The sequence below is a fragment of the Sciurus vulgaris genome, assembly GCF_902686455.1.
Source record: "Sciurus vulgaris genome assembly, chromosome: 2".
Lineage (NCBI taxonomy): Eukaryota > Metazoa > Chordata > Mammalia > Rodentia > Sciuridae > Sciurus > Sciurus vulgaris.
Window position 1 is genome coordinate 186708480 of NC_136462.1, and position 25717 is coordinate 186734196.

The 25717-nt window shown below is 39.7% G+C and overlaps 1 protein-coding gene across 6 annotated transcripts in view; it reads right to left on the minus strand.

Moving 5' to 3' along the window:
- CHD6 (chromodomain helicase DNA binding protein 6) overlaps positions 1-25717 on the minus strand; it is a 225131-nt gene that overhangs the window by 25533 nt on the left and 173881 nt on the right. For all 6 annotated transcript variants that reach the window (XM_079126884.1, XM_079126885.1, XM_079126886.1 and 3 more), the window contains 3 exons: positions 25053-25156; positions 21710-21839; positions 19930-19990 (listed from right to left, as the gene is read on the minus strand). In XM_079126884.1, the coding sequence (XP_078983010.1) occupies positions 19930-19990; positions 21710-21839; positions 25053-25156 (295 nt within the window). The remainder of the gene's footprint in view (positions 1-19929; positions 19991-21709; positions 21840-25052; positions 25157-25717) is intronic.

The window sequence follows — 25717 nt, forward strand, 5'->3', positions numbered from 1 at the left end:
TTTCTGTTGGTGCATAGTTAGTAGACATGAATAGCTTTAGGCAAAACTCAGGTAGAGAAAGCTTCTGGTACTAGCAAGTGCCCTTTTCTGTATCCCATTCTCTCTTGGAGGTATTTCCTTTTTCAAAAAAATAACAGAATGAAGAAGCCTTAGCTTATCAGTAGCTCAAATGAAAAATGTCAGAATTTTAGTTAAAAGGAGTATATGACCCACTAGATTAGCAACAGTCCTGGGTCACAGGAAGCCAACAGGCTCTTGGCACACAGAAGGCCCTTGTGTCTCAACTAGAAGTATACATTTAGAACCTCAATTTCTGCTTACTGACTCATTCAGGAAGAAATGTTCATCTTGGAAGTATGAGCCAATCATTTCAGACTGAGGGGCCTCAGAGAGTGCCAACAACAAAAGGACACTAATTGGTTATGACATGCAATTTCTCCATCCTGGGAACACATGTGGTTTGGAATCCAATAGCCCACTGCTCTCTGGTCTTGGGCAAATGGTTTTGATCTTTCTCAAGCTCATTTTTTCTTTTGCAAAATGTAGACAACAATGTTACCTTTTAGGGTGATTATAGGTCACAAATGAGTACAAATATGTCAAGGATTTAACCAAATGCTGACACAAAGCAAATGCCCATCAAATGGTAGCTGGGACTGAGGAAATATTGATAAACTGTCCAGCTACCAGACCATCACTTTAGTAGTTCTCTTAACTTGAGTATGTGCTCTAAGAAAAGCTTCATAATATGGTAAAATTGCAGCAATAACAACAAAGGCCTACTGAGCCCAGGTAAGTGGTTAGATCCTGTACTGAATTTTAAAAAATTTATTCATTGTAATAATCTATTTTAGACAGGAGGAAAGTTGTGGGAATGATTTAACAACCCCCCCCCAAAAAAAACACCCAATAAATAAATGGGCTAAGGAACTGAACAGATACTTCACAGAAGATATACAATCGATCCAACAAATATATGAAAAAATGTTCAATGTCTCCAGCAACTAGAGAAATGCAAATCAAAACTGCACTAAGATTTCATCTCACTCCAATGAGAATGGCAATTATCAAGAGTACAAGCAACAACGTTGGCGAGGATGTGGGGAAAAAGGTACACTCATACATTGCTAGTTGGACTGCAAATTGGTACAACCACTCTGGAAAGCAGTACTGAGATTCCTCAGAAAACTTGGAATGGAATTACCATTTGTCCCAGTTATTCCACTCCTGGGTATACCCCCAAAGGACTTAAAATCAGCATACTACAGTGATGAGGTCACATCAATGTTTATAGTACTCAATTCACAATAGCTGAGCTATGGCACTAACCTAGGTGTCCTTCAACAGATGAATGGATAAAGAAAATGTGGTAAGTGTGTGTGTGTGTGTATCCCCCCAAAAGCTCACATATATATACATACATATATATATATATATATTATATATGACGGAAGATTATTCAGCTTCAAAAAAGAATGAAATGATGGCATTTGCTGGTAAATGGATGGAGTTGGAGAATATCATGCTAAGCGAAGTAAGCCAAACCCCAAAAACCAAAGGCTGAATGTTTTCTCTGATATATGTATGCTAAATCATAATAAGATAGGGGTGTGGACATGGAAGAATAGTGTTACTTTATATTAGGTAGAGAGGAGTGAAGGGAGGGGAAGGGGTCCAGGGATAGGAAGGATAGTAGAGTGAAACAGACATTATTACCTCATGTACAAATATGACTGCATGACCGGTGTGATCCTACAGTATATACCATCAGAAAAATGAGAAATTATACTCCATTTATGTATGAGCTATCAAAATGTATAAATGCATTCTACTGTCATGTGCAACTAATTAGAACAAATAAGATAAAAAAAAAAAAGATTTTGTCTACAATTCTGGACTCCAGACCATTCCAAAACCAAATAAATTTAATTGGTTCACTGAATCCAGTTGAACCTGTTGTAATCTTGCAGCTAGTAACTGCTTACTGATCAAAAGTGCTACTGGCATTAAAAGAGAAAGGGTAGGAAAAGGAGTAGACTCGATCAACTCAGAAGTCCCTCCCAAGCCTGAAAACACTATTTTTCTAAATGCCACATTTTAAGAGGATAACTACAGTGTGCTCTGGAAGACACCAGAGTAGCAAAGGGTCTGGAGATGATATGAAGAAATACAGAGGAACTGGGGATATTCCATCTGAAAAGAGATTTAGAGACTAACATAATAGTAGCTGATCTCAAGAATGTAAAACCCTATCAGAGAGTAAAGAAGAATTTTGTTCCTTTTAGTACCAGAAAGAAAATCAGATAGAACCCATGGAACCAAATGGGAAGCAAACTCCTGGTTCAGTATAAGGCAGAGTCATCCACCAATGCAAGGGGCCTCCTTAGAAGGTGGCGTGTTCCTCTTTTATTCCTGCATTGACTTGGAACGACCCTGACAGCGATGCTATAGTGGGAATGGCATGTGAGAGACCACTCAGGCATGTGTTGGGGTTCCTTTAATGCTAAGACACCACCATCCTAATGAATGGTCCCTTTCTATGCTCAGGTGTGTTTAACTGACCCAGTAGAGAGGCTGTTGTGGTTTGGATATGAGGTATCCCCCCAAAAGCTCACATATGAGACAATGCAAGAAGGCTCAGAGGATAATCAGTGAATTAATCCCCTGATAGGGATTAACTGAGTGGTAACTGAAGCAGTAGGGAGAGGCTGGAGGAGGTGGAAATTAGGCTTGGCTATCTATTTTGTATCGGAGAGCAGAATCTCTCTTTCTCTGCTTCCTGATCAAAATGTGAGCTGCTTCCATCTGCCACACTCTTCCACCATGATGTTCTGGCTCACCCCAAGACCCATGGAAAGGAACCAGGCCTTCTATGGACTAAGTCCTCTGAAACCAAGTACTCTTAAATAAACTTTTCTTCCCTAAAATTCTTCTGGTTGGGTTCTTTAGTCACAGCAGCAAAACAGCTAACTAAAATAGGCCCTTTACACATTACTTTGTGTACTGAGGAGAAAACAACTAACCAGGGTCTGCAGTGCAGACTGGTATAGGGCGAGAGGGTGGAGCAGCAGGCCTGGTTCAGACATAGGCCATTCCTCTACATGTGCTGTTTTAGCACATACACTGGAAATCAAATTGAACCTGTTTATGATCTGTCCACCTTAAAAACTGGGAGAAGCCATTTCCAATTCCAACTGCTTTTGCTCAGGTTTTAAGGATTTGAGGAATAAAAGAATTAATATGTGCATTGGCAGAGCTTGGAATTTAACTGTCAAGACCAAACCCAACTTCCTTCAGGACTATAGTCTAAGGCACCATGCTGATTCACTTCAACCTACTGTTCTCAAATCTTGGGGACAGAGGGAAACATGTCCTTGGAAAACAATTGTTTTCCACTTTGGGAAAGTGGTATCATTGTTCTGTTCTTTTTCGTGTGTGTGCGTGCGTGTGTGTGTGTATGTGCGTGGTGCTGGGGATTGAACACAGGGGCTCATGCAAGCCAGGCAAGTTCTGTACCACTGAGCCATATGCCTAGCCCCTTATTATTACTGTTATAGGAACCAAAACTGATAGAAGTCAAAGTAAATATTATACATTCTGTGAGCTAGAATCAATAGAATGGAGTAGAATAGAATAGAAAGACTTGATAGCGCTAGGGTAATGATCAGAAATCACTTGGGTACAGAATTCCATGGAATTCTAACTGATAACATTTATTCTATACCACTTCTCTATAATACTGCTTAAAGTCAGAGAAGATTTGGTTAAGTGATGCTGGGACCCAGGTGAGGTTTCAAACTGCTTATACAAAGTTCCAGATACTCATTTCAAAAACGCAATGAAGGCGATCCAAGATGGTGGACTAGAGGGTGACTGCACCTCCAGTTGCTCCAGAACCCAGGATTCAAGACAGGGAGGCATTGAGAGACTCAGACTAAAATAGAACCATGGGATGAGTCTCCCCCACCCAGTGAAGCTCAGCTGGGCGGCAGGCCAGGATCAGGCGGCTTATCAGAGTAGGACAGGGCAGAAAGAGTCTCCCCCAGGCAGCTCTGTGCACTCTGGCGGTGGGCTCCTCCCACAGGGCCAGATTCTCCAGCCTCGCGGAGCAGGCCCCCAAGTGAGAGCCCTTCTGCACAGAAGCAGCATGGCCAGCTCTGGCCCGCCCCATGGCCAGCTCTGGCCTGCCCGCAGGTTGCTTCAGAGACCAGTACAGGGCACCAGGGACTTCTCCAAGCAGCCCAGCCCCCTCCGGCGGGAAGTGCCTCTCTAGGCTAGCTTCTTGGGGCAGACCGCCCAGTGAGAGCCTGTCTACACAGAGCCAGCTACAAGTTCCCAAGCCAGTGGAGACCTCTGACCTGCAAGCAGCCTCTGGGACCAGGGCTGGGCAGCAAGAGACCTCTCCAGGTCTCTCTCCCTGGAACCAGTAGCGGGCTAGGGGCAGCGTTCTTCGGAAGCACTGCATTATCAAGTTAATCCAAGACTTCAGGCTACTGAAGGCTGGGAGGTGATACACTGGAAATCTACAGGGACACTATAAGCCAATAGAGGAAATCTACAATATCACAGAGTCCCACTGACATCTGACCAATATGAGAAAACAAGGGAAGAAAATGTCCCAAACAAACCTAGATACTATATCAATAAAACCCAATGACAGCACAGCAGAAGAAATGTCAGAAAGGGAGTTCAGAATGTACATAATTAAAACAATCAGGGAAGCAAACGAGGAGATGAAAGAACAAATGCAGGCATTAAATGAACGCACCAATCAACAGTTAAAAGAGCAAATACGGGAAGCAAAAGAGCATTTCAATAGAGTTAGAAATACTGAAAAAAAAAACAAACAAACAGAAATCCTTGAAATGAAGGAAACAATAAACCAAGTTAAAAACTCCATAGAAAGCATAACCAATAGGATAGATCACGTGGAAGACAGAACCTCAGATATTGAAGACAAAATATTTAATCTTGAAAACAAGGTTGACCAAACAGAAAAGATGGTAAGAAATCATGAACAGAATCTACAAGAATTATGGGATATCATGAAGAGGCCAAATTTAAGAATTATTGGGATTGAGGAAGGCTTAGAGAAACAAACCAAAGGAATGAACAATCTATTCAATGAAATAATATCAGAAAATTTCCCGGGGCTCCGCACGTCGCTTGGAATTGGATCAGCTGTGCCAGGGCTCCGGGCGCTATCCGGAGGAGCAGCGTGGACTCAGGAATCAAGAAAATGAGATATTGAGAGACTTGGGACCAACTCAAAGCAGCCGGTGATCGCAGACAGCTGGGAGCATTGAAGAGGGGGCTGTTCACCACAGTGCTTGGACTCGGCGCAACCCACCCGCACTCTGGGAGGCTGCCCAAAGGAGAAGGTGCTTGGTGAGCTGTTTGGACTGAACGTGACCACCCCTGAACACAGGGGGCTGCCCAGAGGAGAAGGAGAAATACGGGCTCGGCACGTCACTTGGAATTGGAACAGCTGCGCCAGGGCTCTGGGCGGCTATCCGGTGGAACAGCGTGGTGAGTGGTTTGGTCCCAGAGCATCCGCTCCTGAACATAGGGGGGTTGGCTGGAGAAGGAGGAGGAGCGCGGCGGGGTGCTTGGGCTCGAAGTGACTGCACCAGGGCTACGGGAGGCAGTCGGGACAAGAAGGTGCACAGTGAGTTCTTGGGACTCGTGACGCACCAGATCTCTGGGTAACTGCCTGGTGGAGAAAGTGGTGCATGGTGGGTCACTTGGTCTTAGAGCGACCGCACGGAACAACAGGTGGCTGCCGGAGGAAAAGGCGTGTGGCGGGTCACTGGGACTCGGAGCGATTGTAAGGGGCTCCAGGTGGCTGCTCAGACGAGGGGCCGCATAGCCAGGCGAAAAGTGCAGAGCAGGGTCCTAGACGACTTCTTGGTGGAAGGGCCCCACAGACAAACTGAGGGGCGGAGCGAAGGCTCCAGGACTGCAGGCAGCTTCTCTGAGGAGAGGCAGCCGAAGGAGATTCGTTTGTGAAGGGTGAGACTTCCAGGCCCAGGAGGTAGGTCCGGGTCCCTGGGATCATTGCAGAAGAAGGCTGCCCAGCCCAGGCGGTAGTTGTGAATTGAACGGAACCTCTGGGAGGAAAACCAACCAGCGAGACCTCCCCACCGGGTGACTCCTCCCTGTTGGGTGAGGTTCTCCCAAAAGGACCGTAAAATCAGAGACACAGGCCCAAACTGGTCTTGCATCAGCCCACAACCTACTTCCCTTCTGGATGACCATTCATCAGCAAGTGAAGGTACCTCTGCCCACTAGCAGGGAATATACCCCACCAGAAGGCCACCACCCCTAGGGAGTCAGCTCCCTTGTGGAGCACTGCATTATCAACTTCCTCCAAGATTTCAGGCTACTGAAGACTAAGAGGGGATATAATAGAAATCTTCAGGGATATTATAAGACAATAGAGGAAATCTGCAATATCACAGCGGTCAACTGATACCTGAACAATATGAGAAAACAAGGAAAGAAAATGCTGCAAACAAATCTAGATGTTACATCAATGAAACCCAACGACAGCATGGCAGAAGAAATGACAGAAAGGGAGTTCAGAATGTACATAATTAAAATGCTCAGGGAAGCAAATGACGAGATGCAAGAGCAAATGCAGGCACTGAATGATCGCACCAATCGACAGTTAAAAGAGCAAATACAGGAAGCAAAAGATCACTTCAATAAAGAGTTAGAGATATTGAAAAAAAACCAAACAGAAATCCTTGAAATGAAGGAAACAATAAACCAAATTAAGAACTCCATAGAAAGCATAACCAATAGAATAGAACACCTGGAAGACAAAACATCAGACATTGAAGATAAAATATTTAACCTTGAAAACAAAGTTGAACAAACAGAGAAGATGGTAAGAAATCATGAACAGAATCTCCAAGAACTATGGGATATCATGAAGAGGCCAAATTTGAGAATTATTGGAATTGAGGAAGGCTTAGAGAAACAGACCAAAGGAATGAACAATCTATTCAATGAAACACTATCAGAAAATTTCCCAAATCTGAAGAATGAAATGGAAGATCAAGTACAAGAGGCTTATAGGACTCCAAATATACAAAATTACAACAGACCCACACCAAGGCACATTATAATGAAAATGCCCAACATACAAAATAAAGACAGAATTTTAAAGGCCGCAAGAGAGAGGAATCAAATTACATTCAGGGGGAAACCAATACGGATATCAGCAGATTTTTCAATCCAGACCCTAAAAGCTAGAAGGGCCTGGAACAACATTTTTCAAGCCCTGAAAGAAAATGGATGCCAACCAAGAATCTTATACCCAGCAAAACTTACCTTCAAATTTGATGATGAAATAAAATCCTTCCATGATAAACAAAAGCTAAAAGAATTTACAAAAAGAAAGCCAGCATTACAGAACATTCTCAGCAAAATATTCCATGAGGAAGAGATGAAAAACAAAGAAACAAATCAGCAATGGGAGGAATCATCCTAAAGGAATTGTCAAATAAAGGAAGAACCAAGTCGTCTCAAAATAAATAAATAAATAAATAAATAAATAAATAAATAAATAAATAAAATGAACCAAATGACCAGGAATACTAATCATATCTCAATAATAACCCTGAATATTAATGGCCTGAACTCATCAATCAAAAGACATAGACTGGCAGATTGGATCAAAAAGAAAGATCCAACAATATGTTGCCTGCAAGAGACTCACCTCGTAGAAAGAGATACACATAGACTAAAGGTGAAAGGATGGGGGAAAACATATCATGCACATGGACTCAGCAAAAAAGCTGGGGTATCCATCCTCATTACAGATAAGGTGGACTTCAAGTCAAAACTAGTCAAAAGGGTTAAAGAAGGACATTACATACTGCTTAAGGGAAGCATAAATCAGTAAGACATAACAATCATAAACATCTATGCCCCAAACAGTGGCTCATCCATGTATGTCAAACAAATCCTTCTCAATTTCAGAAACCAAATAGACCATAACACAATAATACTAGGTGATTTTAACACGCCTCTCTCACCACTGGACAGATCTTCCAAACAAAAATTGAACAAAGAAACCATAGATCTCAATAACACAATCAATAATTTAGACTTAACGGACATTTATAGAATATACCATCCAACCAAGAGCGAATACACTTTCTTCTCAGCAGCACATGGATCCTTCTCTAAAATAGACCATATATTATGCCACAAAGCTAATGTAAGCAAATACAAGAAGATAGAGACACTACCTTGTATTCGATCAGATCATAATGGTTTGAAGTTAGAAATAAATGAAAGAGTAAAAAACAGAAGCTACTCCAACACCTGGAGATTAAACAATATGCTATTACATGATGAATGGATAACAGAAGATATTAGGAAGGAAATTAAAAAATTCCTAGAGGTAAATGAGAACAAAGAAACATCATATCAAAATCTTTGGGACACTATGAAAGCAGTACTTAGAGGAAAATTTATTTCATGGAGCACATTCAATAAAAGAAGTAAAAATCAACAAATAAACAACCTAACACTTCAGCTCAAAGCCCTAGAAAAAGAAGAAGAGACCAACACCAAAAGTAGTAGAAGACAGGAAATAGTTAAACTCAGAGCTGAAATCAACGAAACTGAAACAAAAGAAACTATACAAAAAATTGACAAAATAAATAGTTGGTTCTTTGAAAAAATAAACAAAATTGATAAACCCTTAGCCACTCTAACAAAGAGAAGACGAGAAAAAACCCAAATCACCAAAATTCGGAATGAACAAGGAAATATCACAACAGACACGATTGAAATACAAAACATAATTAGAAGCTATTTTGAAAATCTATATTCTAACCAAATAGAAAATTTCGAAGACATCAACAGGTTTCTAGAGACATATAAATTGCCTAAACTGAACGAGGAGGACATACAAAATTTAAATAGATCAATTTCAAGTAATGAAGTAGAAGAGGTCATCAAAAGCCTACCAACAAAGAAAAGTCCAGGACCAGACGGGTTCTCAGGCTAGTTCTACAAAACCTTTAAAGAAGAGCTCATTCCAATACTTCTCAAAGTATTCCATGAAATAGAAGAGGAGGGTACCCTCCCAAACTCATTCTATGAAACCAATATTACCTTGATACCCAAGCCAGACAGAGATAAATCGAGGAAAGAAAATTTCAGACCGATATCATTAATGAACATTGACGCAAAAATTCTCAATAAAATTTTAGCAAATCGCATACAAAAATATATTAAAAAGATAGTGCACCACGATCAAGTGGGTTTTATCCCAGGGATGCAAGGTTGGTTCAACATCCGGAAATCAATAAATGTAATTCACCATATCAATAGACTTAAAGTCAAGAACCACATGATTATTTCAATAGATGCAGAAAAAGCATTTGATAAAATACAACACCCCTTCATGCTCAAAACACTAGAAAAAATAGGGATAGTGGGAACATTTCTTAACATTGTAAAGGCCATCTATGCTAAGCCCATGGCTAATATCATTCTAAACGGTGAAAAACTGAAAGCATTCCCCCTAAAAACTGGAACAAGACAGGGATGCCCTCTTTCACCACTCCTATTCAATATCGTCCTTGAGACTCTAGCCAGAGCAATTACACAGACCAAGGAAATTAAAGGAATACGAATAGGAAAAGAAGAACTCAAACTATCCCTATTTGCGGACGATATGATTATATACTTAGAGGAACCAGGAAATTCCACCAGAAAACTGTTAGAACTCATAAGTGAATTCAGTAAAGTGGCAGGTTACAAGATCAATGCCCATAAATCCAACGCATTTTTATACATAAGTGAGGAATCCTCAGAAAGAGAAATTATGAAAACTACCCCATTCACCATAGCATCGAAAAAAATAAAATACTTGGGAATCAATCTCACAAAAGAGGTAAAAGACCTCTACAATGAGAACTACAGAACACTAAAGAAAGAAATCGAAGAAAACCTTAGAAGATGGAAAGATCTCCCATGTTCTTGGATAGGCCGAATTAATATTGTCAAAATGGCCATACTACCAAAAGTGCTATACAGATTCAATGCAATCCCAATTAAAATCCCAATGACGTACCTTACAGAAATAGAGCAAGCAATCATGAAATTCATCTGGAAGAATAAGAAACCCAGAATAGCTAAAGCAATCCTTCGCAGGAAAAATGAAGCAGGGGGTATCGCAATACCCGAACTTCAACTTTATTACAAAGCAATAGTAACAAAGACGGCATGGTACTGGTACCAAAATAGACAGGTAGATCAATGGTACAGAATAGAGGACACGGACACAAACCCAAATGAATACAACTTTCTAATACTAGACAAAGGCACCAAAAATATGCAATGGAGAAAAGATAGCCCCTTCAACAAATGGTGCTGGGAGAATTGGAAATCCATTTGCAACAGAATGAAACTAAACCCATATCTCGCACACTGCACAAAACTCAACTCAAAATGGATCAAGGACCTTGGAATCAGACCAGAGACTCTGCAGATTATAGAAGAAAAAGTAGGTCCCGATCTTCAACATGTCGGCCTAGGACCAGACTTCCTCAACAGGACTCCCATAGCACAAGAAATAAAAGCAAGAATCAATAACTGGGATAGATTCAAACTAAAAAGCTTTCTCTCAGCAAAGGAAACTATCAGTAATGTGAAGAAAGAGCCTACAGAGTGGGAGAATATCTTTGCCAATCATACTTCAGATAGAGCACTAATCTCCAGAATCTATAAAGAACTCAAAAAACTCTACACCAAGAATACAAATAATCCAATCGACAAATGGGCTAAGGAAATGAACAGACACTTCACAGAAGAAGATGTACAAGCAATCAATAAACATATGAAAAAATCTTCAACATCTCTAGTAATAAGAGAAATGCAAATCAAAACCACCCTAAGATTCCATCTCACCCCAATTAGAATGGCGATTATCAAAAATACAAGCAACAGGTGTTGGCGAGGATGTGGGGAGAAAGGTACACTCATACATTGCTGGTGGGGCTGCAAATTAGTGCAGCCACTCTGGAAAGCAGTGTGGAGATTCCTTAGAAAACTTGGAATGGACCCTCCATTTGACCCAGCTATCCCACTCCTTGGCCTATACCCAAAGGATCTAAAATCAGCATACTACAGAGATACAGCCACATCAATGTTCATAGCTGCTCAATTCACAATAGCCAGACTATGGAACCAACCTAGATGCCCTTCAATTGACGAGTGGATAAAGAAACTGTGGTATATATACACAATGGAATATTACTCAGCCATAAAGAATGACAAAATTATGGCATTTGCAGGCAAATGGATGAAATTGGAGAATATCATGCTAAGTGAGATAAGCCAATCTCAAAAAGACAAGGGACGAATGATATCGCTAAGAAGTGGAGGATGACACATAATGGGGGGGGAGGGAAGGGTTAGTGTTAGGGTTAGAGTTAGGGTTAGGGAGGGGGGCAAGTATGGAGGAAGAAAGTACTGTATAGAGGGTAAAGAGGGATGGGAGGGGTGGGGGGAAGGGGAAAAAATAACAGAATGAATCAAACAACATTATTGTATGTGGATTTATGATTACACAAATGGTATGCCTTTGCGCCACGTACAAACAGAGAGGCAACATGTATCCCATTTGTTTACAATAAAATAAAAAATAAAAAAAAATAAATAAATAAATAAATAAAACAAAAAAAAAAAAAAAAAAGAAAATTTCCCAAATCTGAAGAATGAAATGGAAATCCAAGTACAAGAAGCTTATAGGACTCCAAAAATACAAAATTACAACAGACCTACACCAAGGCACATTATTATGAAAATACCTAACATACAAAATAAAGACAGAATTTTAAAGGCCGCGAGAGAAAAGAATCAGATTACATTCAGGGGGAAACCAATAAGAATATCAGCAGATTTTTCAATACAGACCCTAAAAGCTAGAAGGGCCTGGAACAACATTTACCAAGCCCTGAAAGAAAATGGATGCCAACCAAGAATTTTATACCCAGCAAAACTAACTTTCAGATTTGATGATGAGATAAGATCCTTCGAAGATAAACAAAAGCTAAAGGAATTTACAAAAAGAAAGCCAGCATTACAGAACATTCTCAGCAAAATATTCCATGAGGAAGAGACGAAAAACAACGATGTAAATCAGCAATGGGAGGAACTAGCCTAAAGGAATAGCCAAATAAAGGAGAAACCAAGTCATGTCAAAAAACAAAAATGAGTCCAATGACTAGGAATACAAATCATATCACAATAATAACCCTGAATGTTAATGGCATGAACTCATCAATCAAAACAGACAGACTGGCAGATTCCATTAAAAAGAAAAATCCAACAATATGCTGTCTGCAAGAGACTCATCTCATAGGAAGAGATACCCATAGACTAAAGGTGAAAGGATGGGAAAAAACATACCATGCACATGGACACAGCAAAAAAGCTGGAGTATCCATTCTCATTTCAGATAATGCGGAATTCAAGCCAAAACTAGATAAAGAAGGACATTACATACTGCTTAAGGGAAGCATAAATCAGCAAGACATAACAATCATAAATATCTATGCCCCGAACATTGGCTCATCCACATACATCAAACAAATCCTTGCCAATTCCAGAAATCAAATAGACCACAACAGAATAATACTAGGTGATTTTAACACACCTCTCTCACCGCTGCATAGATCGTCTAAACAAAAATTGAATAAAGAAACCATAGATCTCAATAACACAATCAACAATTTAGACTTAACCGACTTATATAGAATATACCATCCAACAAAGAACAAATACACTTTCTTCTCAGCAGCACATGGATCCTTCTCTAAAATAGACCATGTTTTATGCCACAAAGCTACTGTTAGCAAATACAAGAAGATAGAGATATTACTTTGTACTCTTATCAGATCATAATGGACTGAAATTAGAAATAAATGACAGAATAAAAAACAGAAACTTCTCCAATACTTGGAGATTAAATAATACACTATTATACGATGAATGGATAACAGAAGACATCAGGAGGGAAATAAAAGAATTCTTAGAAGTAAATGAGAACAAAGACACATCATATCAAAATCTCTGGGACACTATACACACTTGATCTTAGCCAAAAGGCCAAGAAGCGATTCTGGGACACTATGAAAGCAGTACTTAGAGGAAGATTTATTTCATGGGGCGCATTCAACAAAAGAAGTAGAGGTCAACAAATAAACGACTTAACACTACAGCTCAAAGCCCTAGAAAAAGAAGAGCAGACCAACACCAATAGTAGTAGAAGACAGGAAATAGTTAAAATCAGAGCCAAAATCAACGAAACTGAAACAAAAGAAACAATCGGAAAAATTAACAAAATAGTTACTTCTTTGAAAAAATAAACAAAATTGATAAACCCTTAGCTACACTAACAAAGAGAAAGAGGGAGAAAACTCAAATTACTAAAATTCGGAATGAACAAGGAAATATCACAACAGACACGAGTGAAATACAAAACAATTAGAAGCTATTTTGAAAATCTATACTCCAACAAAACAGAAAACCTCGAAGACATCAACAAGTTTCTAGAGACATAAGAATTACCTAAACTGAACGAGGAGGACATACACAACTTAAATAAATCAATTTCAAGCAATGAAATAGAAGAGGTCATCAAAAGCCTACCAACAAAGAAAAGTCCAGGACCAGATGGGTTCTCAGCCGAGTTCTACAAAACCTTTAAAGAAGAGCTCATTCCAATACTTCTCAAAGTATTCCATAAAATAGAAGAGGAGGGAACCCTCCCAAACTCATTCTATGAAGCCAATATCACCCTGATACCTAAACCAAACAGAGACACATCGAGGAAAGAAAATTTCAGACCGATATCCTTAATGAACATCGACGCAAAAATTCTCAACAAAATTTTAGCAAATCGCATACAAAAATACATTAAAAAGATAGCGCACCACGATCAAGTGGGTTTTATCCCAGGGATGCAAGGTTGGTTCAACATCAGGAAATCAATAAATGTCATTCACCATATCAACAGACTAAAAGTTAAGAATCACATGATTATTTCAATAGATGCAGAAAAAGCATTCGAAAAAATACAGCATCCCTTCATGCTCAAAACACTAGAAAAAACTGGGGTAGTGGGATCATTCCTTAACATTGTGAAGGCCATCTACGCTAAGCCCACGGCCAATATCATTCTAAATGGTGAAAAACTGAAAGCATTCCCCCTAAAAACTGGAACAAGGCAGAGATGCCTTCTTTCACCACTTCTATTCAACATTGTTCTTGAGACTCTAGCCAGAGCAATTAGACGAATCAAAGAAATTAAAGGGATACGAATTGGAAAAGAGGAACTCAAACTATCCCTGTTTGCTGATGACATGATTACATATTTAGAGGAACCTGGAAATTCCACCAGAAAACTCTTAGAACTCATAAGTGAACTCAGTAAAGTAGCAGGTTACAAGATCAATGCTCATAAATCCAATGCATTTTTATACGTAAGTGATGAATCTTCAGAAAGAGAAATTAGGAAAACTACCCCATTCACAATAGCATCGAAACAATTAAAATACTTGGGAATCAACCTCACAAAAGAGGTGAAAGACCTCTACAATGAGAACTACAGAACACTAAAGAAAGAAATTAAAGAAAACCTTAGAAGATGGAAAGATCTCCCAAGTTCTTGGATAGGCAGAAGTAATATTGTCAAAATGGCCATACTACCAAAAGTGCTACACAGACAGATTCAATGCAATTCCAATTAAAATCCCAATGACGTACCTCACAGAAATAGAGCAAGCAATTATGAAATTCATCTGGAAGAATAAGAAACCCAGAATAGCTAAAACAATCCTCAGTAGAAAGAGCAAAGCGGGGGTATCGCAATACCAGATCTTCAACTCTATTACAAAGTAACAGGAACAAAAACAGCATGGTATTGGTACCAAAATAGACAGGTAGATCAATGGTACAGAATAGAGGACATGGACACAAACCCAAATAAATACAATTTTCTCATACTAGACAAAGGAGCCAAAAATATGCAATGGAGAAAAGATAGCTTCTTCAACAAATGGTGCTGGGAAAACTGGAAAACCATATGCAACAGAATGAAATTAAACCCCTATCTCTCACCCTGCACAAAACTCAACTCACAATGGATCAAGGACCTCGGAATCAGACCAGAGACCCTGCATCTTATAGAAGAAAAAGTAGGTCCAAATCTTCAACATGTCGGCCCAGGATCAGACTTCCTTAACAGGACTCCCATAGCACAAGAAATAAAAGCAAGAATCAACAACTGGGATAGATTCAAACTAAAAAGCTTTCTCTCAGCAAAGGAAACTATCAGTAATGTGAAGAGAGAGCCTACAGAGTGGGAGAATATCTTTGCCACTCACACTTCAGATAGAGCGCTAATATCCTGAATCTATAAGGAACTCAAAAAACTCTACACCAAGAATACAAATAATCCAATCAACAAATGGGCTAAGGAAATGAACAGACACTTCACAGAAGATGTACAAGCAATGAACAGATATATGAAAAAATGTTCAACATCTCTAGTAATAAGAGAAATGCAAATCAAAACTACCCTAAGATTTCATCTCACCCCAATCAGAATGGCGATTATCAAGAACATAAGCAACAATAGGTGTTGGCGAGGATGTGGGGAAAAAGGTACACTCATACATTGCTGGTGGGACTGCAAATTAGTGCAGCCACTCTGAAAAGCAGTATGGAGATTCCTCAGAAAGCTTGGAATGGAACCACCATTTGACCCAGCTATCCCACTCCTCGGCCTATACTCAAAAGACTTAAAATCAGCATACTACAGAGATACAGCCACATCAATGTTCATAGCTGCTCAATTCACCATAGCCAGAGTGTGGAACCAACCTAGATGCCCTTCAGTTGATGAAGGATAAAGAAATTGTGGCATATATATACAATGGAATATTACTCCACCATGAAGTATGATAAAATTATGGCATTTGCAGGCAAACGGATGAAATTGGAGGATATCATGCTAAGTGATAAGTCAATCTCAAAAAACTAAAGGACGAATGATCTCGCTGATAAGCGGATGAGGACATATAATGGGGGGTAGGAGGGGTTAGCGTTAGGGCTAGGGTTAGGTTTAGGGTTAGGGATAAGGAGGGTGGTAAGAATGGAGGAAGGAAGGACTGTATAGAGGGAAAAGAGGGGTGGGGGGAAGGAAAAAATTACAGAATGAATCAAACAACATTGCCCTATGTAAATTTACGATTTTTAATAAAAAAATGGAAAAAAAAAGAAAAACATATAAGGTTATTTAACATAAGCTTCATATGAAGTGAGAGGCTTTTTTTTTTTTTTTTTCAGTGCTGGGGATCAAACCCAGGGCCTTGTGCTTGCAAGGCAAGCACTCTACCAACTGAGCTATCTCCCCAGCCTCTTTCATAAGAGCCTTTATAAGGAAATAAAGACCCAAAGAAATGGGTGAAAAAAAAAAAAATGCAATGAAGACATCCTCTGGTATATGCACATTTTCCTACTCCCTAACTCTAACTACAACTAAACACCCCAGACACTATACATAAAACAAATAAAAGTGGGTGCTAATGGGAAGTGAATCATATGAAACAGAGACTATATGTTAACCTGTGAAATAGCTGATAACAATTGTATATGCTAGGTGGGTTTGAAATATTTAAGTTGAGAAACCAGTTAGTGGGATAGTAAACAGTTTTTTAAAAAATCGTATCTAATAAAACCCAGGAAAAGATACATTTCTTCAAAATATTGTTAACTGTAAAATAATTAAAAGAATTTTTGTTGTTTTCTTGATTTATTATATCTTTTGGTAACATTATGCAGACTGCTTAATCACCGTTAATTTTTCAGTGTGCTCTATAAAGAAACAATTTTTAACCAATAACAACAAACAAATAAAGAAAACTGAGAAGCGAAGACAGGAAGCAAGGCAAACTAGGAATCTTAGGACCCAAGGAACAATATGGGTGAATTCCCTGGGTTTTTTTCTCTTTTGCCTCATCTATGTCAGCTTTGCAGAAACTAGCTATGTGGAAATGCCAGAGTCCCTATAAAGCCTGTTTTCTCTAGCAAAGGATCAGGGAAAGAGGAGGTTAGAGACAAAAACAAAAACAAACAAACATGCTAGGACAAAAATGGCTTTACTCCAGCTCAACGATCAGAAAAAACTGGCTCATCCCACCTAGCCAGCAAAGGCTGAGCAGGGAGCCTAGACATCTGCCTTCTCCAGGTGCCAACAGGGTACCCAATTACCCTGCGGGATGGTGCTAGAAAAAGTTAAGTAGAGAGCCAGGACCTTCATTCCTGACAGGTAATAAGTGACACTCCTGTCACTTCCATGGTGTCAGCAAAGATTAATATGGGGGCTGAACTTTAACTCCTGCTTAACAGGTATTAAAGGGAATGAGCCTGGAATCTGAAGGCCTACCCAACCTCCCAGAAACAAGGTGGCCCGTGTTCTTGTGCTGGAGTTGTCACAGGAAGTCCACTAAAATAAGAGTTCAAATAAGATCTAGAGTCTTATAAAATAATACCTGAAAACGTCCAAGTTTCAGGGAAAAATCACTTACATCAAGAACCAGAAAGATCTCAAATTGAAGGAAAAAAAAATAGTCAATAGATCCCAACACAGAAAGAACAGAATCTTAATTATCCAACTTAAGAATTTAAGGGCTGGGGAGATAGCTCAGCTGGTAGAGTGCTTGCCTTGCAAGCACAAGGCCCTGAGTTCGAGCCACAGTACTGCAAAAAACAAACAAACAAAAAAAGAATTTAAAAAGCCATCAGTAAACAATTCTGAACATATTTCTTGTTAAGCAAGTTTTTGTAAAGAAACAAAAATCCAAAACCAAAGGGAAATTTTAGATCTGAAAACTATAGTGGAAGAAAAATGACACATACATAAAAAAAATTCTCAGCACACAGGTTCAACAGCAGAATGGAAGGGAATGAAGAAATAATAAATTTGAAGATATAATAATAGAAAGTACTCAATGTGCACAACAGAAAGGTAAAGAGCCCTAATCAAACAAGCAAAACTAACCCTACAGCTAGTATTATATTTAATGGTATAAGATTGACTATCTTCCTTTTAATACCAGGAAGGAAGCAAAGATGTCTGTTCCACCACTCTCACCAAACACTCAACTACAAATTTTAGCCAGTGCAGCAAGGCAAGAAAAAGGAACATAGAATACACAGATCAGAAAGGAAGAAAAACTGTTCTTATTTGCAGTTGACATGGTGTTGATAAGGAAAATACCAAGAAACCTAAGGAAAAAGTTCCTAGAACTGGTAATTGGGTCCAACATGGTTGTTGGATAAACATACAGTAACAACTGCATTTCTGTATACTAGCAATGAGCATATGGACACTGAAATTAAAAACACAATGGCATTTACAATTGTTCCAAAGAAAATGAAATACTGGGATACAATCTAAAACATGTACAGGACTTGCAAGTTGAAAACTACAAAATGTTAATGAAAGAAAAAAAAAAAAAGAACCTTGATCTAATTCTTACATGAGAATTAACTTAAAACAGATCATAGATATAAGTAAATAACTTTAAATCTTTTAGGAAAAAAACAATAAAATCTTCAAGATGTACAGGTAGGTAGGCAGGAGTTCTTGATCCATAAAACAAAAATTGATAAGCTGCTTTCATAAAATTAAAAACTTTTGCTTTGTGAAAGACAATGTAAACAGGCTAAAATGGCAACCAAAGGGTGAGAGAAAACATCTCTAAGTCATCTACCTGAAAAAGACTAGTATGTGAAAGCTATAAAGGACTCACTAAAATATTAACTTAAAACATACGATGAAATTAGAATATGGGCAAAGGCTATCAAGAAACATTTTGCTGAAGAGGACAAAGATGACAATTAAGCACATTAAATAATAGTCAACATCTTAGCCACAGGGTAATACAAATTAAAACCACAAGGTATCACCACACACCAATCAGAATGGCTCAAGTAAAAAATAGTCACAACACCAAATGCTGATGAGGACAGAGAATGTGGAGTAAGCAAATCACTTATCCATTTTCAGTAGGAATATAAAATGGTATAGCAACTCTGAGAAAACAGTTTGGCAGTTTCTTAAAAAAAATTTAAACATACCAATTATACTCTTGGGCATTTATCACAGAGAAATGAAAATGTATAGAGGTCTTATTCTGAATAGTCAAAAACTGGAAATCACTCAAATGGCCTTAAATGGATGAGTGATAAAACAAACTGTCCTTCATCCACATCATGGAATGGTACTCAGAAATGAAGAAATGACCATATAGTTGATATAGATAACATCCCAGGTGAATCTTCAGGGAATTATGTTGAGTGAAAAAGTCAATTTCCAAAGGTTACATACTGTATGGTCCCATTTACAGAACATTCTTAAAATGCCAAAATTATAGAAATGGAGAACAGATTACGAATGCCAGGGACTATAAAGAGGTGAAAATGGCAAAGAAGCAGATATAGTTATAAGATAGCAACATGATGATCTTTGGGGTCATGAAATGTCCTGTACCTTGATTCTATCAGGTTAACATTCTGTTTGTGGTAATCATACTATGATTTGTAAAATGCTACTATGCTGGGGGGACAGTGCTGGGGGGGCTGGGCTACATAAAGGAATACAGAATCTTTTTATATTTTACAACTGCATCTAAAAGCTACAGCTACCTGAAAATAAAAAGTTAAATTAGAATAAAAATTCAATGCAACCTGTATGTTTGAAGTTTCCATAATAAAATCAGGGGGGAAATATAATGCAGCAGCAGCAGCAGCACCAATGCCACTGAGTCCTCAGACAAGGGTTCTCTGTGGTATGAAAGTGTGTGAAAGAACAACACAGCACATCTGACTCACCGTTTGTTTCTGAAGGCCATCTAATTTGTCCTCGGCATTGTCTTCTTTATCCGTGCTGCCTCTAAATAAAAGCAATCACATACCGCAGAGGAGTTATTTTGCTGCTAGGATGCTTGCAAAAGAACCCCCTACTCCAAATCACTGACTAGAGGGAATATTAGTAGATTCCCTTCCTTCACAGGCACTTAAAATCTTATGTTTCCCCCTTCTTCTTAAAACAATTCAAGAGACATTGGGAATAAAAGAAACTCGTTAAATTGTGTCATCACTTCTACAAGCATGGACTTTCATTTAGCTGAGAATGTGGCCTGAGGTTCTGGCCTCATGATCTACTCAGGCAAGTTTGCAGGCAGGCCATTCGATGACACTATCAGAATAAAGGTAAGAACTGCCCATCAAGAGCTGCCTGCATATATGGCTCTGGTAAAAGAGCAGGTTCTAGACGGAAAGCTGTGCTAAAAGACTGAGGCCTGATGCACCAAGCCCAGATCACAGTGGGCTGTATCTGCCCACAGATGACTCACATCTGGCAGCTTCTTGGGCAGCTTTTCTCTACCACTGAAAGGAAGGGCATTTTGCCTTCTGCCCTTAGATGCATTTGGCCAGATTAGCTGCCTAATTTCTTTTCTCTTGTGAACATAAATATTGTTGATGCCTGTTTTTCATCATTCTTTTCAAAACTGACTTTGAAATATTCGTGTCCCAAATATGCTTATCCTTGCTGCTCAGGTCCTAGAGGCAGGAGAATCTCCTACTTTCAATGCTTAACTATAGAGAGAATAGACATCCCACAAAAAGGTAAGCTTTATGTCATATTCAGGTACCTCACCCAGGTGGTGTTTTCCCTGAATTGGTGGATCTAACATCAAGATCACTAGTCATTTGGGCCTTTGTTAACATCTCCCAGGATGCATCTTTATTATTTGTCCACAGGAAATGAATGCCTTTGGGGAAAAGAACATCATGACAGCTAATGTGGTCCCCAAGCATTACATTAAAGAAAGAAAATTCATGTTACTCTTTTCTTGCTTGAAGCTGGTTAGGGGCTCTGGGCAGTGTAATTTTCTCATGGTCAGGCCTGACCACAGTCCTTGGCAATATGGTATGTGCTACTCTGGGGGAGAAGTTTGGGCCAAAGGCTTACCAAACACAAGCTAAGAGATAAGCTACATTTCTTAAACATTTGTGTATTTTGGAGAACTGCTGATTTTAGCTATTATGTTAGCTTTCCCAAGAACTTATGGCTGTTGGTGTCATGCCTACAGTAGATAAAACTCAAGCAAAGTAGATTTTTGCACATAACCCAGGATAGGCTGAAATGCCACAGCCATCAAGCAGTGGGTCTTAAATCTACCTTACTTATGGACCATGTAATTCTTAAATAATACTAGAATTTCAAGGTCAGGAAGCCTTTACTTGCTTGCCTTTTCTTAGTTTTAATGTCAGGTATGAGATGTCTAAATTCCTCATTGAGAATCCTGTGACTAGATAAGAAGTAAGCCTGGTTAACGAGTTGGACAGGATGGTGGGCAGCTTGAGGAACCCACGAAGGACAGGAATTGGTAATTGGTTACAAAATGTTTGGAAGTTAAAGAACAGGTCTGAGGCATAGTAGGGTGGATCCACAGTAGTGATTTGGGAAGGTAATGGCATTGTAGCAAGGTTTACAGGAGATGCTAGACACTGAGGAAAACATAGGAAGGGTACTGGATTATGTGGAAGGGGTTACAGGTTGGTGGCATGGAATCTCACACCAGGGTCAGTCTACGTGCCTTCTTACCTTTCAGGAATGTCTGAGTTAACATCCGTAACGCCCTGTTCTGCAGAAAGGGACTTCTCATCTGGCATTCCAACTTTCTCCAGAAAGCAAAGCGCTGGGTCTGCTCTCATGGCATTGTATCTCTCATAACCTATTTAAGTAATGAAAAACGTCAGAAGTCATGTTGGAACACACCAAATCTGCCATGGGCCCTAGACAGTCACTTTGTTTCCCTTATTAAGTAACAAAACAAAACAAAACAACAAACAAACAAACAAAAAATACTGCTTTAGGATTAATGGGCTCCTATGAGTCTTCCTAATAGGGAAAGATTCTGGAGCCAAAGCTGACACCCCTAAGCAGGGCCTCACCAAATCCAAGAGCTTATGGAAACACTGTGTTGTCTATGAACAGATGCAGGATCCAGATACAATTCTCACCTGTCTGCTGCTTTCAAACAGCAGAGGGAATCAGACAAATTGGCTTTACAACCTCTTCCTCATATCCCTCAGCTCTGGATACCTTGTTATGTCCTAAATGGGCCTTGTGCTCTTACAGTTCAATTCTATTCCATGTGTTAGAAAGGTAAGTTGAACAAAATGGCGGACACAAGGGCTGAAATATAAAGAGGACTACTATGATTGCTTATTGGGTTAAAAGAAACCTATTACCTCAGTATTCACAGACTCAGTATGGAATTCTAATTCCCACTGGCCAGGGCTTTGGAATTGCTCCTCACCAAAACCCCGAAGTCATTGATGGAGTACTTTGACCCAAAAGAGAGACCTCAAAAGGGCTGTGAAACAATGGAAAAGAAAAACACACACACACACTTTCAAGTTCATAAAATGCAAGCATGAGAATGTATTGTTGTTGTATTGAATCTAATGTAATCTTAAAATGAGACAGAATTTGGCTATGTAAAATACCCAAATCTACTGTCATACCAAACTATCTTGGAGGAAATTCCTCAAGATCTTGAAAATCCTTGTGATGATTCTCCTTGCAAATAAAGTCAATCTTTAGTTCTATATCATGCATATTGCATGTAATGGAAGAGCTGAACTTAAATAAGAATCAGCCTGGTTGTGAAGGATAGACCTGATTTTACTTAGTTGAGTATTTCATTTTTATCTTGGTTTTGCTGCCATATCACTGTTGATGCAGTTGTATCCTACGTCAGTAGGCAGCACCTCGTACTTTATCTCCAAGAAGCTGCAGGTACTTGACCTTTTAATCCAACCTGACTTTCCTGCCATTTCCCTGACAGGTACTGCCCACTGAGGCATATGGCATGAGAAACTACAGTGCTCTTCTTTATTCACTTACTCCTTAGGGCCCTTATTTGATCACTGTAAATCTTACTCCTGAGATCATGGGCCTCACAGGCACAGAATCTCTGTTTTGCTTATTATATATATCCAGTATCCAGCACAGGGCCAAACACTGCACATACTCAACAAATACCTGACTGGATGAGTCAGTTCTGCTCAGATTCCTTCTGTTCTAATCATCATGGTAAGAAGAACCATTCTCACCCCATGTCTGTGTTCTGCCTCAGCTGACATCAAAACAAAAATTTCCCCAGTTCTCTTGCTGTCTTATGAAGTTTCCTGCCACTGCCTCCACTTGACTCTCCTCATGAAAAGAGGAGTGAAGATGAGATGGTGAAGGTTGTTCTCTACTGTCCTCATCACTGAGGGAGGTTAGCTGTCCTTGAGTGCCCCACCTCCATGCACTTGTGCTTGATATGGCAAGAAGTGGGCTGGGACCCTCCGTGTGCCCCTGGGTAAGTTCTGACTTCGTAGACGTTCTCTTGTCATACGTGGTTCTGACATCTAGAGACATAGTCTGTACTTCTATTTCTTAATTAGCTGTGAAGCTACAGGTTCCCTAGAAAGCCCTAATGACAGTCCTGAAAAAGAGATTAGCTATAATGGCAAAACAAAGATAAGGTCTTTGAGGGGGTGGAGGCTGTTATCTCTTTTTCCTTAGTAGATAAGTTCTTCTCTCAGAATGTGGACAGAAATACTAAATTTGTATCTTGAGGAACTTTTCATAAATCCAGGCTGTCAGAGAAGGTACAGCAGTCACTTGATGAAAGAGAGAGCTGGCAGGAGCATCATTCAGCCTAGGTTTGCTACAGGGCCTTCTTGCTGCAGGCTAAGGCCTTGACCAAAGACTTGGCCAGTTCTCCTGGGGCTAGCCTGCAGGTGGAACCAAGGTTATATCCTCAATTAAGCATGGTTGTTGGAGCTGGCTCTCTGGGATGGACTAAAAGATCCCCCAAACCCCAGTCTATAAACAGCTGTTTCTTATTAAAGAAAATGGCTGCAACACTACAGCACACACTTAACCAAGGAATGGAGTTGAGGCAGAAGAGGTTTCCTGATACATGATCCCTGAAAAGTGAACTATCTTTAACAGGTAGCTGAACTGAAGAGCAAGTTCTTAAAATGCTGCCAGAGTGAAGACACGGTTACTAACTCCAGTTTCTGTAAGCTGTTCAGAAACCTTGCTCACTCCTCTTTAAACTCTAGGTTAACTTAAAAAAATATACTAAAAACATGTAAGTTATGTTTAATGACCTTAGAATTTTGCATATTCATGAAAAGATAAAACCTTTAATTTCCCCCTCATTTCTTTATTTCTTCACTCAAGAATCATTTGGAATCAGAGCTGAGAGTGGCAGCACACACCAGAGACTCAGGAGGCTGAGGCAGGAGGATCACAGTTCAAGGCAGCCTCAGCAAATAAGCAAGACCCTGTCCCAAAATGAAAAAAATACAAAAGGCTGAAGATGTTGTTCGCTCCCCAGTGCCAAAAAAAAAGAAAAAAAAGTGAATGAGAGGGGGGCAGTCCTATCCTCACCCCAAATGCAAACAGGCAGGTGAGGAAGATAAACTCCAAACAAGTACTTTTTGGCCACAGTAACCCTTCTGTAGTCTCTCAATAACATACTGTTCACAGTACTGACACGCATCACACATTTATTAAGACTTCAGGAGGGTAAGGCTCTACTTTCTTTTTTTTGGCATGTGGGGGAGGAGGGGTAGTGGGGATTGAACCCAGGGGTGCCGCTTTACCACTGAGCCACATTCCCAGTCCTTTTTACTGTTTATTTTGAGACAGGGTCCAAGTTGCTTAGGCTTGTCTTGAATGTGTTGATCTTTCTGTCTCAGCTTCCCAAGTCACTGGGATTATAGGTATGTGACACCACACCATGGTAGGTTCTACTTCTCAGAAAGGATAAGTAACAGGACTATGGAGTTTGGCAGGAATATGGGAAGCTTGGTCAAAGACTGCCTGAATCATCTTTCCTGGGGAGTGATCCAGAAGGAAACACATTCACTAAAATACACACCATGCTTGAATACGCCAATGAGAAGGGACTTATCAGCCTCAGCATCCCACCAATCCACTGGGATCTCCATGTAGTCGATGTCGGGCAGAGGCACATCGAGCTCCCTGTGGAAGAAGGAGCATAGGCTCAGACAAAAGTTACCGGCCCAACCCTGATGCCACACTCCTAGCTGTATGCTGAGATGCTGCAATAGTAACAAACAGGAAGATTCAGAGGTGGTGGGTCAATGTTTCTTAACCAGATTCTTGGCATCAGATTCACCAGGAGTTATTTAAGTATTTGTGCTTCAATTCCAGGCTCCACCTTAGACTACTGACATAGAGTCCTAAAGCACTGCCTAGAGAACCCATCTTCAGTTGGCCCTGGGATCTATATGTTTAAGGAAGTTCTGATGTGCCTCTGAGAACCACAGCAAACGTCAGTGATACACTGGATATCTGAAGGCAAAAATTCCTCCAAATGGCTGAATTCATACATGACTGAATACTTAAGAGTGCCTAAATTGTCTTGGTTCAACATATTGCGTCAACACATAGGGATTTCAGGTACTACTTGAGAACAAGATAATCTGCACTGATACAATAAAGGGAATAAGGGCCATTCAGAGGATTAGTGCCATGATAGGTGGCACTTTCTAGGAAAGGTCTGTTAACTGTTGTGTCAAA